The 16858-nt window shown below is 33.5% G+C and overlaps 1 protein-coding gene across 2 annotated transcripts; it reads right to left on the reverse strand.

Moving 5' to 3' along the window:
• Nucleotides 1-6950: 6950 nt before the first annotated feature.
• LOC120187449 lies at nt 6951-9590 on the reverse strand. 2 transcript variants are annotated; one of them, XM_039191158.1, is made up of 6 exons: nt 8870-9590; nt 8548-8595; nt 8036-8284; nt 7842-7924; nt 7270-7705; nt 6951-7186 (listed from the first exon to the last, which is right to left on the reverse strand). In XM_039191158.1, the coding sequence occupies exons 3-6, from the start codon at nt 8082-8084 to the stop codon at nt 7098-7100; spliced, it is 657 nt and encodes a 218-aa protein (XP_039047089.1). In that variant the 5' UTR covers nt 8085-8284; nt 8548-8595; nt 8870-9590; the 3' UTR covers nt 6951-7097. The 2 variants fall into 2 exon arrangements, with proteins under 2 accessions (XP_039047089.1, XP_039047092.1); XM_039191161.1 differs by having other exon boundaries at nt 6966-7163.
• Nucleotides 9591-16858: the final 7268 nt, after the last annotated feature.

Raw genomic sequence — 16858 nt, forward strand, 5'->3', positions numbered from 1 at the left:
GCTTGTGTTGTTACTGTCATCTTTACCTTAGGGGTAATTATCAAAGGGCTACCCCTGTTGTATTTCTTGTCGGATAACTCTCCGGTAGCGCAAACATCTACTTCCGGAGAATCTTGTACTTCTTCATAAAAATCCATCTCTTTCTTCTCCATCATGAGCTGGACTAATGCTTTAAAATCTGGGCAATCTTGCACCTCATGCCCTTCTTCATTGTAGTAACAATAGTGGTTACCATCTTCGTTCCTTGATTTGTCAGAATGTGGTGTGAGAAGCCCTGCCTTCACTATTTGGCTCCATATCCAAGCTAAAGGGGATTTTACTTCCGAAACACTAGTTCTGATTCTCCTTCCTTTCTCGGTAGTGACTGCGTTAATCCTAAATGGTGTTCCGGAGTTGAAATGGATCCAATTCTTGTTTCGCATTCGTTGTACAAGCCTCTTGAATGCGAGATAATTTTCGATCGAGTGCCCCTGTACACCACCGTGGTACTCGCATTAAGCGTTCTCGTCATACCATATAGGATAAGGGGGCTTAATTGGCTCCATAGGGTAAGGCGACACCACATAAGTATCGAAAAGTTGTTGGTACAATTCTTTGTACGTCATGGGAATGGGATCAAATTTCTCCCTTTCCCTTTCATTCCTTGGTTCTCTCTGATTTTATTTAGAAGTACCGGATGGTACAGCTGTAGTGGTTTTGAACTTGAGATCGTAACACCTTTGTTGGCGTTGTAGGTGTTGACATTGTTGATCTCTCTGTCTTTGTTCTTCATGGGAGGCTTCTTGTTGGATTCTCCTCCCTCTATCTTGCCTTGTTTTATGGTAAATTCGATCATCTCACCGGCCATAACCAAGTCTGAAAAGCTTTCTGATGTGATTGCCACCAGGTGCCTGAAGTAAGGGGCATTCAGGGTCTGTACAAACAGCTTTCTAGTTTCCTTTTCATCCAAGGATGGATGAACTTGCACAACCAAATCCCTCAATCTCTGTGCGTGTTATAGGAAACTCTCTTTATGCTTTTTCTCCGGGCTTTGTAGCATAACCTGGTCTGGTCTCATATCATTGATGTGTTTGTACTACTCCAAGAAAGACTTGGCTAAGTCTTTCAATGTCTTGATATGAGTTTGGTTCAGATAATTGTACCACCGGATAGCTGAACCGGACAGGCTCTCCTGGAAGCAGTGGATCAGGAGTTGGTCATTTCCCTCATATCGTATCATCTTTTGACAGAACATAGTGATATGGGCTGAGGGGCTACTATTCCCGTCGAACTTCTTGAACTCAGAGACTTTGAACTTTGGTGGAAGCACCAGATCCGGGACCAGGCTAAGCTCCATTGCATCCACTCCATAGTAGTCGTGGTCCTCTTTGACCATCTTCATCTGGTCTTCCAACAGCTTAATCTTTTCTTCTATTTTCTTCGCTTTGTCTTCCTCATCAAAATCTGGGATATGGTAATCATCCGAATGGTTATTAGGATTGGTTCTAGAAGTTTACATCTTTGTAGTAGATGAGGCTTTTCTTTTTGTCATTGATAAGTCCCCTTGCAGTCCGGGTAAGATCCCGGGTGAGACAACCACTTGTGGGGTCGACGGTATAGTTACCCCTTCAGATGAACCTACCCCTGGTGCACTTGTTTGTCGTAAACCAGACAACTTGGCCACGATTAGATCGACCAAGGACTCTTGACTTTTCGTGATGGAATCAAGGGTACTCTGACTATTCTGGGCTATCTTATCTTGCAACCATTTATGTAATTTCACCATATTCTCATCAATTTTTTCGATTCTGGCCTCCATTTGTCTCTTCTTTGTTCGAGTGTTGTGAGGGTGATGTGTGTCTTAAGCGCGTGGAGGTAAACTTGTTCTTTGCTCTTTCTGAGACATGTTCTGTTTGTTAATATGAATGTAAAAACATAGAAAATATAAAAAATAAACATGAAATATAAAATGCAATGAATGATGTATTTAATTTAGAGGCATTGATCCAAAAATGTGTCTGTTATTATAAATAATCTTTATTTAAACAAAAGTGTTTTATCTTTTAAGAGACATAAAAATAATAAAAGGTACATCCAGACTAAATCCTCTAGACCCAAACAACTTCTAGTTGGCTGACAAGTCTTTTTCCTTCATCTGTCACTAGTTAGATGCCTTGTCAAACCACTCCGGCTTGCCTTGTTAAGCCATGCAAATTACGGGCTGCCTTCTGTACTTAATCTAGGAAATCAATGATGATTACATCTCTGGCCTTCACTTTTTGCTGAGTTTGCTCCCAACGGAAAATCCACTGTAAACCTCCGTCAAAGGGCACTATCTGAAGCTCGCTTGCTTGCTTCTTGAATCCATCCACAATAGCTTCTAACTCAGCTATGGTTTTGCCATCTCGCTCTTGTTGTTTCTGAAGATATTTATCCAGATCAACTATTTGGATTCTTAAGCGCTTGTTCTGATGTTGGCTATCTATTAAGCGCCTCTTAGTAGTCTTAAACTATTCTTTCAGAGTCTCTCTTTTATCAGGACCCTTAAACTTCTTTTTCAGGCTGTGAGCTTCACCTTTCCAGTATTTAAAAGTCTTTTTTAGATTGGAGTTATTCTAGACTTGCTCTTGGTACCCCTTTCTCAAGTCTTCAAACTCAAAACGAACATTCTTATGTTCTTTCTCTAGTTTGTCTGGCCGATCCTTCTGAGTATCGGCGTCTAACTTTCACTGGTAGCCTTCAGCCTCGAGTTCCCTTACCCTTTGCTTCAACTCATTCTTCACAGCTTCAAACTCTTTACTTGCTATATCGAGTTCGGGAGGGACATACCTTAGATGTTCCTCCATGGTCCGGGTGTCATCATAGTCTGGCACTGGGATGTTGTCGTTTTTCTTCAATCTTCGTCACTCCAAATAGTCAAGAGTGAGCATGTCTTTGGCAGCCAAGACATCCATTCGAAACACTTTCTTCCATGACTCGGCTGTTTCTTTGAGTCTTTTCTTATAGTTGTCGCCATGATATGCAAATTCTGATCCAGCTAGTTTATACGTCAGTGGGACAAACTGAAGTGCCCTAAACTGTCGAAGTGCCAGAAGTAGAGAATACCCAACTCCTCCCTACAGTCCAAGCAGTGTCATGATGTCTGAATCCCCACAACGGAAGACAATGTCACTGTGGGTCAACCAAGGGGCTCTCCATGCAATATCCCAGTCCTGAAGATGTGTGAAGACTTTCATCCATTTTTCCTTTGAGGCGCATTCGTGCCATTTCAGAGTGATGAATTCACATAAGGGTGAATAAGTAGTACTGAACCGGCGGTAGGCAACCCCCTTAGTCTTCCAGAAATGAATGTGAATCCAAACTTGAAGAAGTTGAGCACACCCAATGAACCTTCCTCCGCCAGTTTTCTGCAGTAGGTGAGAGAGCGAAAGGTCTCTGCTAAGATTGTTGGCGCTGGATTTACTCACCTTGGGAGTTGTTCAAACAGTTCCACCACAGTCGCGTCGATGCACCCCAAAGTCTTTGGGAAGATAACCAAACCGTAAAGACCCAGTGCAAACAGTTCCACCCATTTTTAAGGGCTGACTTTTGATATGTTTGATATAGGCTCGCTCCAATTTGATGCTTTCGCAGTGTAGTAGTGTAGTATATTCCTCAATAGTGGGCACCATGTCCTCCCAGTTAAAGGTGAAGCAGCTGTACCCCGGGTGTCAGAATTGAATCAAGGCTCTAATTAAAGGCTCATCTACGTTGACATATAGCAGGAGTGCGATATCACCATATCGCTGGCTGAACTTTTGTTTTCGGTTACCCTTCCAACTGTCCCAAATACTTCGTAGTTCTTGGACATCATTATGTTTCAGGCTGACAGAGGCGTTGCTAACCAGTTCTAACACATAGCTTCCTTGAAGACTGTCTCCCTTTTCTTTCTGAGTCTTCTTGGACCATAGTCGTACCTCGACATTTTTTATCTATTGCATTACAACCCCTTTGTCCATTAGTTCATATTATTTGTGTGTAATAAACATTGTTTTAGGGATCAATAGCCTCTTTTATGATACAAAATGCTAAAAAAGACAATCACGAAAAAAAGTTAATAAAAATAAGAATAATAGTAATGAAAGTAAAAAGGTAAAAAGAAAAAGAAAAAAAGTAAACTGCATGGTTAGGGTAAAAACATCCTAGGGTTTGAAATGGGATTTCGGGGTAGGCTCTAATTCTTCATAGTCTCCCGGTTTAGGTTCTAAAAACAGTACCCGAGTTCTCCTTGTTGGTGCCCCCTTAGGCTTGTCAGACCCTTAGTCCTAAGCCCATAACAAGCTCGTGTGGACTAAGTTAAACTCGAGAGGAAACATTCCCTTATGCCCATACGGAGAATAAATTCACACGAAAGCATAAGGTATATGAATCCCGAAGGTTACTTGCTAGGCTCATAAGTAGAATAAATTCTCACGAGAGCGACGTTTTTACCACCACTTAAAAACGGGTTTGGAGCTCGGGTTTAGAGCCTTAGGTGGAAAAAACTTTAAGGAAATCACTGAAAAGAGACCGTCAGTACAACTATTTATTTGAAAAAACATAATCAAAAGTAAGTAATAAGGATCAAAAAATTACCTTAAAATTTAAACTTACCCTTTTCATTAAAAAGACAACTAGAAATTATCTTAGCCTGACTCACTTACCTGTCCCCAGCGGAGCTACCAAGCTATCAGAATCGTCTTTTGGGTGAGCCAGAAATTAGGCTTCGACTTGAATAAAATGGATTGGAGTCGCCACCGATCTTTTATTTTAAAACAAATGGGTAGATCGGATACCTCATTTCTTACCTGATTTGCGTCTTACCAAAGATGTGTCGGATTTGAGAGTCAGTTACAGTCAAGGAAGGGTTATCACTCTTGAACTGCCTTTTTGGTACTACGTAATTTCCAATTATCTTAAATTAAGAAAATTGTAACTTTAAATGAAAAGGTAAAATAACGATTCAAATTACTTACCTCTGAAAGTTTTAAAAATGCATCCTTAAGAAGGTCAAGAAACGTGTTAGATAGGAAAAAATGAAAATAAATAAAACAAAGAAAGTAAAAAAATATAAATGAAATAAAGAAAATAAAAAAGATACAAAAAATAAAAAAATAAAGTAAAGATAAAAAAATGAATAAAATAAATAAAATAAATAATAATAATAATATATATAAATAAATAAATAAATAAAAATAAGAAGAAAATAAAAATAAAAAAATACATAAAAAAATATAAAGGAGATAAAAAATTAAGATGAAGATACAGAATAAAAATAAAAATAAAAAGAAAAGAAAAATAAATAAATAAATAAAATAAAAAGTAAAAATGTGTAAAAATAAGTAGAATATAATAATAATAATAATAATATTATTATTATTATTAATAATAAAAGAGTAATGAAAAGAAAGAGAAAGTAAAAATAAAAGAGTATAAGAATAATAAAAAATAATAAGTAAATAATACATACATATATATATATATATATATATATATAACCAAATAGATAATAAATAAATAAATAATAACAAAAGGATTAAATTGAAAATAAAATAAGAAGCCAAATTTGAAAGGAAACCGAAGTTAAAATCAGATTTAAGGGCTAAATTAAAGCTCTGAAAAATGGGGGACCAAAATTATAATTCCCCCTTTCATCTCAAAAACACGCTAGTCTTGTATGGGTATGGGTCGGGTCGGCGAGCATCCATGGGTTGGGTATAAAGCCCAACCCTCTAAACATCATTTCATAATTCCCATTCCCTCACTCAAGATCAAACACGCCAATACCCAAATCCTCTACCCATGTTCATCGTATTCTTTATGCACGATGAACAACCACCGCGATGCCCTGATCCGGCGGTCCGCCGCCTCACCGGCCGTCGTTCATTGGCGTCAGAACCCCAAAAAAATTACTTTTTTAAAAGCTCTCCTCATCTACTTTCAAAATCCAAACTTGGTTTTTTAAAAACATGCCTCTGGAGGGCTAGATCTAAAAAATAGATCTCGAAGAGCCCTCCCTGATCATCGGCGTTTTGGGTATTTTCAAGTCGAAAGTGACATGCAAGCAAGAAAAACAACACAAGGTAAAAATCTCACCTTTTTATTTCCTTCGAAAATGGTACAAAACGCTTCGAACTCACTATCTCTTTACTCGTATTTTTCTAGTATTTTCGTGTATATTGTGTGTGCTTTGAATGTGTGTTACATGAGTATTTATAAGTTAATTTCCTATTTTTGGATTGTTTCAAGCGTTTGATTCCGAGTAAAACTTGGTTTGTTGGAGTCATATTAACACGCGTCCATTGTGTTTGTTGAGCGAAATGTCCGGCGTGCATGAGGCGTGGAGCGTATTCGGCGGGGGGCTATTGTGAAGAGGGAGGCGCAACGCATGGAGAGAAACGACAGGAAGCAAAGTGGGTTAGGGTTTCAAAACCCTAACCCATTCGAATTCGGGCCAATTCGAATCGCAGGTCCCAATTTGGTTCAGACTGCTCCATTGGATCCTGCTGGGTCGCATGTTGGCTACTATTGGGCCACTTGGGCTGCTAGGTGTTGTTTGTGTAATGGGCCCTGTAAAAACAAAATACATGTAAATATTGAAGCTCCATCTACAAATGGATAAGACTTTGGTTTTAGGGTATACGAGTTTTTGAAAATAAAGGAGCAATAACCAATTTCCCTTTCTATCAAGAGTGTTGGTGTTGCCCCTTTATTTAGTATTTAGAATTTAGATTTAGTAGTCTTTCTTTTCTTTACATAAGTTTGTTTTTATTATATAATATAGTTCGTAATTATATAATATAATAATATTAATCGGTCAAGAAACTGGAAACTTGTCGAACACGCAAAGTTGGTTATTACCTGACTGCAATTACCGTTGAAGAATATCTTTAAAGACAATCCGCAAACCGGAAGTATAGGCAAAATCCAATGAAAATATTTATAACTCTATCACCAAAAGTGATCCACTCCGATTCCTTCTCACAAACAAAAAATATATGTTCCCATTGAATTACATGTTAGTTTCCTTGTTTATACTGAGAAAACTGGATATGGTCACAGCTAAAAACATATAAGCTTGCGTCGCTTTTTTCTCTTTCTCAACCATTATAGCTTAGATTGATGTTGCATAACTTTGGCAGCTGAATATACAATCTTGACATCACCTGCAGGATGGAATGGCCATTTACTTCCACACTCAAATAAATATCCAAGTCACAGATTAATGCTTAAAAAATACCCAAAGCAGTAATGACGTAAAATCAAGGATACCTGTAATTGTTTCCAAACTAAATTGAGAAGGTACATTGCTGTCCACCTCAACCGAAGCTTTTGCTGCAGCAATACCAATTGCTACACTCTGCATCACATCTAAAACTGAAGAAAGGGATGCAAGCATTTCACCAACTAGGCTTGATGTCATAGTTTCAAATAACTGTTGACTAAATCCATGTAGATGTGATTTTTCCAAATCAATTCTCCAGGAGTTTGGTTCCCCTTTAGTGCATAAAATTACACCATCTGAACCAATAGTCAAAACAAGAACTTTGACACCTTTCTGAAACAAAAACCAGATTGCTGGTTTTAGCATCTGGAACGAAGTATCCGTAGAACATTTATTATTTTCAATTGGGCGAAATAAGTTTTCAGAAGATAAAGCATTTGCCATTGCAATTAGTTCATCTTCATTAGGTGAAGCAAAAGTTATCTGCAAAAAAAAAAAAAATTCTTGATTAGTGACCAATAAATTGTAAGAGAGTGATAACTGGAAGGAAAGCACCCAACTGTATCTTACACAACGTATCAACGATTAATACAAAACCACACAAAATGAGTGCACTTACATACTTCACAATCGGAGCAATTCTTTTAGATTTTGCAACTGATACAGGTTCAAACCACACTGGGATATTTGACTCTGCTGCTACAGCAGAAAAAAGCCAAACAAAATAGTGATAAACAGAAGCTGCAATAGTTAACAGAAACCGAAAGACTAACCCAGAGGAGGAGAAAATCTAAAGTGGTGTTTTAAAAGTACATCGGCAAGAAGCTTCTAAAGCAGGAGGACTCAAATTCGCACCAACCATCAATATAGGAGCAGAACCTTTAAATTTTCTGTGTAGTTTTTAAAACATACAAGTTGCTGCTATTAGTCATGTACAAAACAAACAACTTCAATCTCTACTTACAACAGCTTCCACACTGGCAACACCAGCTGCCACCTTGCCAGTAGCATCAAGTATATGACAGATGGTGGGAGTCTTAATATCCTGATGCCTCCTAATGCCTGCTTGAAAACCAAAATCAATGAAGAATATGCAGCAGAATTTTTAACATGTCTCAAACAAAAAAATTTCAAATCGTAGAATGCCATAGAAAGCCAATTAAAGTGGCTTGTCACATCAGACTGATTCTTTAGAAAAACAAGAAGTTCCATCGAGCATATTGTATTATTTATTAGAGTAGCAGGATTAAGATGATCATGCAATTGATGCAGATCAACATAGCATCATAAATCAATAACTAATGACTTTCAATAGGAAAGCTGACCTTCTGTAGGTAGCTTTGCAGATTTCCAATATTCCATCAACAAAGTTCCTAGTAAAAAAGAAGAGGAGCAACTAATCTCAAGTAATGGTGGGGGGAATAGGCCAAATCTGGTGGTCAAAACACATATTTTGAAGTAAACAATAGTGGGATAGATAAGTATATATATGTGTGTGTCTCAGTGATCAAAACTAAATGTCTCTTAATGTTCCTGCACCTAGATTCCATATAATTCAGACAAGTAAATGACATTCAGGACTACCAGAGAAGCATTTGCCTTAGGGAATCAAAAGGCTGCATTAGAGAAAATTCTAAAGCAAATGACCTGCCATGTCAAATCCCGAAACACTAATGGAAAAAGGGTCAGCTCCAAGCTTCCCCATGCATTCAGCTATGTTCCTTGCCACACCTCCTTGTACATACTGTACCTATATAAATTATTCATTAATTTAATAACTCAACAAGGAGAAAATGAGGGGAGGGAGATGGTAAAGAGACATGGCCAGGTTGGATGTGGAGGAATTGAAGAAGTGGCTTGAATGTCCAAAACCATCCCCCCCATGACTACTGGGACTGCTCTCCATCTTTCCCTTGCTTCATTCCCCCTCCCCCTAACTTTCCAGCAACGTTGATCACTGATCAGAATTCCCGTTGACGTCTAAAATACTTTTGAGGGATCCAGAAAAGGAGGAGAAATCGTTGACCTAAACTCAACAGTGAAAGAAATAACACTTTCTTTTGATCTCAATTTTCAGAATTTTGCCATTGAATCTCTAAAGCGTGAAAGAATCTAAAGAAAAATGACATGAATTCAAACTTTTTAAACAAGATGGGGCCTCTTTAGTTTATACACAAACAAGCAATGAGACGAATAAAAAAGAATCTAAAACGCGCACAGAAGAGCAGTAACGAAACTCGGCAAAAGAGCAGCAAACTAGGGAAAATGAAAAGCAAAATAACGATACTTGCTCGGTGCTTGAATCCAGCAGTGAAAGGAGGAAAGGAGTTCGGAATTAGTTGCCCTTTCGGTTGGAAGCCCGATTAGATTTTGGGCCATAGTAAATTCCATTATGAATGAGTTTTCAACTTTCCAAATTTTTTTAACCAAAATAAACATTTATAACTTTTGCATGTTTCTATTTTGATCGTATAATTTTTGAATTTTTTTAGTTCATCACTATATAAATCCTTTAGCATCGTTTTAATTTTATGCAAAATTTACTGAAACTTTTGCTGTAAGAAAATAATTGAAACGTTCCTTTCCCGAAATTTCAAATTAATCTTTTTAGATTCTCTTTGATTTATTAATGCTGAAGTGTTTTATTTTTTAAATTCTAATAATAGAGAGGTGGAGAAGAGAAAGAAGAATAATATATCTCAATTATATTATGATCAAACGATGAAGATTTACATATCAAAATCATTTTCTCGCGAAAATTTTCATAAGTAGTTTTAGGAAATTTAAACGGAAAAGCTATAAACAATGATGAGATGATATACTAAAGTTGGTAGAGAAAATGACATAGGAAACATAACTTTAAAGTTTCTATTTTGTGAGGGAATATGATGAAATTACATTTAAAAATATCCATGCCAAGCCGTTTTCGACTTAACAATCAATTGGCCTTAAAAATAAAATTTGAAAGTTATTAAGTTTAGTGTCCGAATTGATTTTTTTGTGCTTTATTTAAAATTATTAAAGTTAATAATAATAATATACAAAGAGTTTAATTTAGTAAAATATTGATAAAAGTTTTTAGTTAAAATTATTTTATTTTTTAATATTTAGTATATTAATTATTTTATAGCTTTATGATGTGAAAATATTATTATTATAAAAAATATAATTATTTAAAAGAATTATTGGGTTATTAAAAATAGATCCTATACATTAAAAATAATATATTTATTCACATGAGATCACAATATTATTTTTCATATTATATTATATTTTATATAAATAAATACGATACTTGTGAAAATTATTTAAAATTATAAGTTTGATATTCTAATTATATTAATTATATGTTAAATGTATTTTTTTTCTTTAAACTTTGTGTAACAATTAAAATATTTTTATAAATTTTCATTCAAATATTTATACTTTAATATTAAATTTTACTTGTTAAAATATATATATCACAAGAGTAATTTGGTAAAATATGCATCTAAATAATCTCATATTCCTCCAACCAAACATTATATTCTTACATTCCTGCTAAGCAAATCAAACAGGGTAATACAATATACCAGAGTAATGTTAAGTTCTGTAATCTTATTCACAAAGATAATCTTACCTTATGTGAACCAAACACATTCTAAAGATTTTTTGCTATATCTTTTACTCTTGATATATAATTTTATCTCAACCTAAACAAAATAACTAAAAATATTATTTAATGATCGAACACATGATTAGTAGATCTATATACATATCCTTCGTCATTCATTGAATATTTTTCACTAACATCGTGAGTGCAATAAAATCTAATATTTGTTATTTTTAAATTCAATAAAATAATATTTTATTTAGGTTGAGATAAAATTACATGCTTACTTACTTTTAAGATAATTTTTTGTAAGATAAAATTATAAATCAAGATTAAAAGATATAGTAAACTTATCAGATAATAAAATACATTTGATTCAAAACTCTTGTCTGATCTGATTATAGTAAAGGAGAGCTGACCTGTCTTGTTTCTCTTTGCTCCTTAATCCTCTCGGAACCTACTTGTGAAACATTCACACGCTAAGTCTATGACTTAGTGAGGCGGAAAAACATATAATGTAAACTATACTTCTAACAATATATGCATGTTACATGCTATCATATCATACAACCTCATATTCACTTTCATAAAATCAATACATACTTACCCAAATATCATCATATCATAAATGAGTGTTTACTATTTCATTTTCTTATAATCATTTAATTGTAAATCACATAATTTATATCACATTCTTCTATCATCAATTAAGTCGTTTATTTACATAATTCTTAATCATATAATTATATTCACAATTTCACATATCTTATCTCTTATCTCCTTATGTTCCTATTTAACGTTTAACCCATAACTTCTCGTTACATATTCTATATCATATTCTTGTATACCAATGTCTTCTATTCTATTAATTCATTTTTTCATATAACTTTGTTACATAAACATATATTTGCATAAATTATTGTCATTTGATTCCCCTAACGTTCTAATACGATTTCTTAGATCCTTATACTAAATCACATATCACTTAACAATTTAACAAGGTTAAATCATAGTTTTATTTAAACATTTAAACCTTCCTACACAACTTATCTATTATACTCTTATACTTATTTATATACTTGTTTCCTAGTTAATATACTATTTACTTTATCTCTATTCTCATTAATCATATAATCCACCACCTCATTGCCTATATATATATACTTATAGAGTTCACTATATTTTTCATGTAATTTACTTATAACATATCATATAAGTTTATTATATTCTCTTATATTCAAATATATCAAATCAACATATTCCACATAGAAACTATAACATATGCAATAAATGAAACTCATACACTCATATCCAATTGCTCAATCACATATAACAATCATATTAAGTTTATTTATATTATCTCTTTATCGACCCATGTATACTTTGGAGAACTAAAGATATGTGAGTTCATTGAGGTTGTGCACTTATACTGTCACCACAACTCGAATAAATTCCCACTAGGGGAACTGAATATTTATCCCGAAGGACCACTCTTTAAGAACCATATACATAATACAATGAACCAAATAAGTGTACCGAAGTACCACATATATGTTCCACAGAATTACATATATGTCCCGAAGGACCACATAGAACCCTCGACTCTTGGCATGCCAGCTATACCTCTAGCTCTCAATTCCCATACATGGGCATTATCTTTTATGATAGTTCATTTCACTTGTTTCACATAACATTTTCATATGCACATGAAATCACTTAGCTTATTTTTCACACGACTCATGTCACATATTCACATCACATAGGCACATTTCCATTTAATTTACATTTCTCATATAATCACACAATTCCTTTCACGTAATCTCTTATGTTCATATCATATAACTTATATAATCACATGATTTATTACAGTAATATGTATTCACACATATCGTAAGCAATAACCAAATGCACACATATATTATGTAAAACATATGCTCATATTAATGAATTCATGCATTCTACTATAGGAAATAGACTTTTCACAAGTCTTATTTCCATTATACTTCATATACTATCTAGTATGCACTCACCTGTCCTCACTAGTCAATTCCAGCACTTATAACTCTTTGTCTTTCCCTCGATCGATCTTACTTGTCAATTGTTCCGGAACTCGTTTAGGCTCAGTATCTACATAAATATAATTTTCAAGACGATTATCAGAAGCCTAAACCTTATAATTTAATGCTAATAACTTAGGCTAATTTAATGAGCCAAAATTTATTTTTCCTCTTTAGGAGGGTATCGGTACACTATGGGTGTATCGGTACCCAAATTAACTTCGAAATTCATAGGTATCGGTACACTCCTTAATGTATCAATACACTATGAAGTTGTTCTTCAAAATTGGTCTTAGTGTATTGGTACATATTCATAGTGTACCGATACACCCTGCCCAGAACATATTTTTTTCACCCGAAAATTCCATAACTCTTTACTAACTTTCATAATATAAAGTAATTTTTATACTCCCAAACTCAACTATAAAAACTTTAACTAGCTTTTATCATTTCAACATCTTAATATCTCTAATATCTCATCCAATTTCTTAAAACCAAGAATCTTACTAAATTTTCCATGTAATCCAAACTCAGTTTTAACACTTATAACTTCTTATTCACACTTATGACAAGTCAAATTCAACTTCCAAATTCAATTAAACCTTCTTATTCAAAATTTCACTTAAAAACTCTATTTACTTAATCTCTCCTAACATATCCATCTTTGAGTTTTTACTTATCTTTAGACTTCCTTAAGCTTTCTTACTATCCAAAGAATCAAAACTCATCATAAAATTAAAGAATAATCAACTCATATGAAACTCACCTTGCAACTGAGCTCACGGGAAGAAGAAGAAGCAAGCTGAACCATATTCTAGACTTTTATTTCTTTTCCCCCTTTTCCACTTGTTATATCCTATATAAAGGAGGAATAAAAATATTTCTTATAAAATTACCATTATACCCTTCAAAATTTCCATAATTACCATTTAACCCAATAAGGAATTATTCATATTTAAGTCCTTGAACTTTTAACTTGTTTTGAAATTGAGCACCTAGTTCTCAAAATTTGTAATTTAGTCATTGACCCTGATTTGGGATGTTACAAATCTCCTCTCCTTTAAGAAAATTTGTCTCGAATTTTCATTGCACCTAATAGATTAAGATACTGTCTACACATATCCTATTCATATTCTCATATTACCTTCTCAATTTAGTATTTTCCTGTCACCGTGAGAGACTTGTCTTTCCTTCCTTTAGTTCTTTAACTACCTTTTTCTTTGATACCTCCCTCTACTGTCACTTATCATGTAGACAATAGCATCAATTCTTATTACTCAAACTCATAAATCAATCAAATTCCTTATTATTCTTCAATTGTCTTGCAATAATAACCAAACTTTTTGTTCCATTATCACTTGACTACCTCTAAAACTTCCTTAATACATATAAATCATTTTTCATTTCTCTGACTACGTCTATTTGATCAAGAAACATAACCTTTATCACAACTGATTTTTTAAACTTCATCATTTCATTTCCTTATTCCATTATTCATTCAAAAATAAAAATCTCCTTATATACATATCATATCTTTTATTTCATGTTCACATACTCTTTTCCTATTACTTATACTCATCTCTAATTACCGATCTTTATCACATCTTTATAACTCTGATAATCAACTTAACTTATACAAAATCTCATTCTTTACCATCTCTTGTACTTGTATTTTCCTGCCTCAAAGCTCCCTTTAAATCATATAAATACTCATCTCCTTGCCTACATCATATCTAGATGATCAAAATACATAACCACATCCAGATCCATATCATATTTGATTAACTTAACTTTATATTTCCTTCAAATTTTATAACTCTACTATCCATACCATGACAGCTAATCAATAACAACTTTTCAATCCAGGGCATAAGCCTTAATCAAACTAATCATATACATCCTTTCAATTGAAATCAAACCAGTATAATATACCCACTTTATCAAGCCCACACTCTAATTCATATAAAATACTATTCTCTTGTCTCCTTTACTACCTTTCATTTCCATGATCAAAATACATAATAATATCTCAATCCACACCATACTTAGTTATCTTACCTTGACATCATCTTCAAATCATTTAACTTCAATACACTTACTATCATATAACTCTGTTAGTCAACATCAGTTCTTCCAATCTAATACATAAACCTTCATCGAACCATTCATATACATTCCTTCCAGTCGGAATTATCCTATTAATAATTTATTTAACTTATCAAATCCACATTCATCAAGTAATTTCTATTGTTCAAACTCAACATTCTAACTTCCTTTGTCTTATAAACTGATCCTCCATGTACCCATTCTTAACTCTTCTTATCAATCCTTAGCTTACTCAAACATACGAATCCTCACCTCCTTCACTATATTACATTTATATGATCAAAATATACAACTGTATCTAGATCCCCTTCATATTTGGTTATCTTAATCTGACAATATCTTAAAATCTCATAATTTCTAATACATTTCATCACATACTCTTGTTAGCCAACGCTAACTCTTTCCATCTAGAATACAAACCCTTATCATATCTACACTCTTGCTTATAAACAATACTATCCCTTTGTTTCAATTTCATAACTCTGGTTCATTTATCTTATAAACTTGTCACTAATTCACTTATTCTTGAATTCTTCTACAAATTCTCACTGCATCATTTGATCTTTTTAACGTCCTTATAGTGGCACTTGTTCACCATATTCTATCTTATCCACGTAATAACAAAACTACTCTATATCAATTTTTTGATTCAAACAGTGAAGATCTTCTATCACTATTATGATATGATTTCAACCTTCTGAAATCAACCTTTGATCTTACGAGGCACTTGCTGAGGTGTCCATTCTTCATCCTGCCTGGCCAAGGCAGGTGAATTACTATCACCATCAGGTTTATTACCTCTCACTTCTTTCGAAACTCTCATTATCATACTTCTATTATAACGTAATAATCTAATTCTATTAGCAAGACAACACAGTCCTTACACTATCAGATAAGAAATTTTTACTTTGAGTTGGCATGTACACATTTTAAAACTCTTTTACTTTCGGTTTAAGCCTAGAATCGACTAAACCTTAGCTCTAATACCATTAAATGTAACACCTCCAACCCATATCCGACCCGGATCCTAGTCCGAGGTGTCACATTGACTTTTCAAAACCTATACTTGTCTACCAACATGACAAATTTCCACATTTATTCAATAAAAGTCTCATACTTCATATTATTACAAATAAATTATCTTCAAACTTATCAGAGCGTATATAATTCAAAACATTAATTACATGCCAACTTACTTTTAAGATAATAAAATACATTTGATTCAAAACTCTTGTCTGAACTGATTATAGTAAAGGAGAGCTAACATGTCTTGTTCCTCTTTGCTCCTTAATACTCTCGTCCTACATGTGAAACATTCACACACTAAGTCTATGACTTAGTGAGACGGAAAAAACATATAATGTAAATTATACTTCTAACAATGAATGCATGTTACATGCTATCATATCATACAACCTCATATCCACTTTCATAAAATCAATACATACTTACCCAAATATCATCATATCATATATGATTGTTTACTATTTCATTTTCTTATAATCATTTAATTGTACATCACATAATTTATATCACATTCTTCTATCATCAATTAAGTCGCTTATTTACATAATTCCTAATCATATAATTATATTCACAATTTCACATATCTTATCTCTTATCTCCTTATGTTCTTATTTAACGTTTAACCCATAACTTCTCGTTACATATTCTATATCATATTCTTGTATACCAATGCCTTCTATTCTATTAATTTAATTTTTCATATAACTTTGTTACATAAACATATATTTGCATAAATTATTGTCATTTGATTCCCTTAACATTCTAATCTGATTTCTTAGATCCTTATACTAAATTCCATATCACTTAACAATTTAACAAGGTTAAATCATAGTTTTATTTAAACATTTAAACCTT

The sequence above is a fragment of the Hibiscus syriacus genome, unplaced genomic scaffold, assembly GCF_006381635.1.
Source record: "Hibiscus syriacus cultivar Baekdansim isolate YM2019G1 unplaced genomic scaffold, ASM638163v2 tig00113725_pilon, whole genome shotgun sequence".
Classification (NCBI taxonomy): Eukaryota; Viridiplantae; Streptophyta; class Magnoliopsida; order Malvales; family Malvaceae; genus Hibiscus; species Hibiscus syriacus.

Excerpts from the sequence above, each read along its gene's own strand:
- LOC120187449 (XM_039191158.1), bottom strand. The coding sequence starts at position 8,084 with ATGGTTGGTGCGAATTTGAGTCCTCCTGCTTTAGAAGCTTCTTGCCGA. Across the intron at positions 7,706-7,841 it reads TTGCTCCGATTGTGAAGTAT|ATAACTTTTGCTTCACCTAA; the intron begins GTAAGTGCACTC and ends TTTTTTTTGCAG. Across the intron at positions 7,187-7,269 it reads TAGTTTGGAAACAATTACAG|TAAATGGCCATTCCATCCTG; the intron begins GTATCCTTGATT and ends TGAGTGTGGAAG.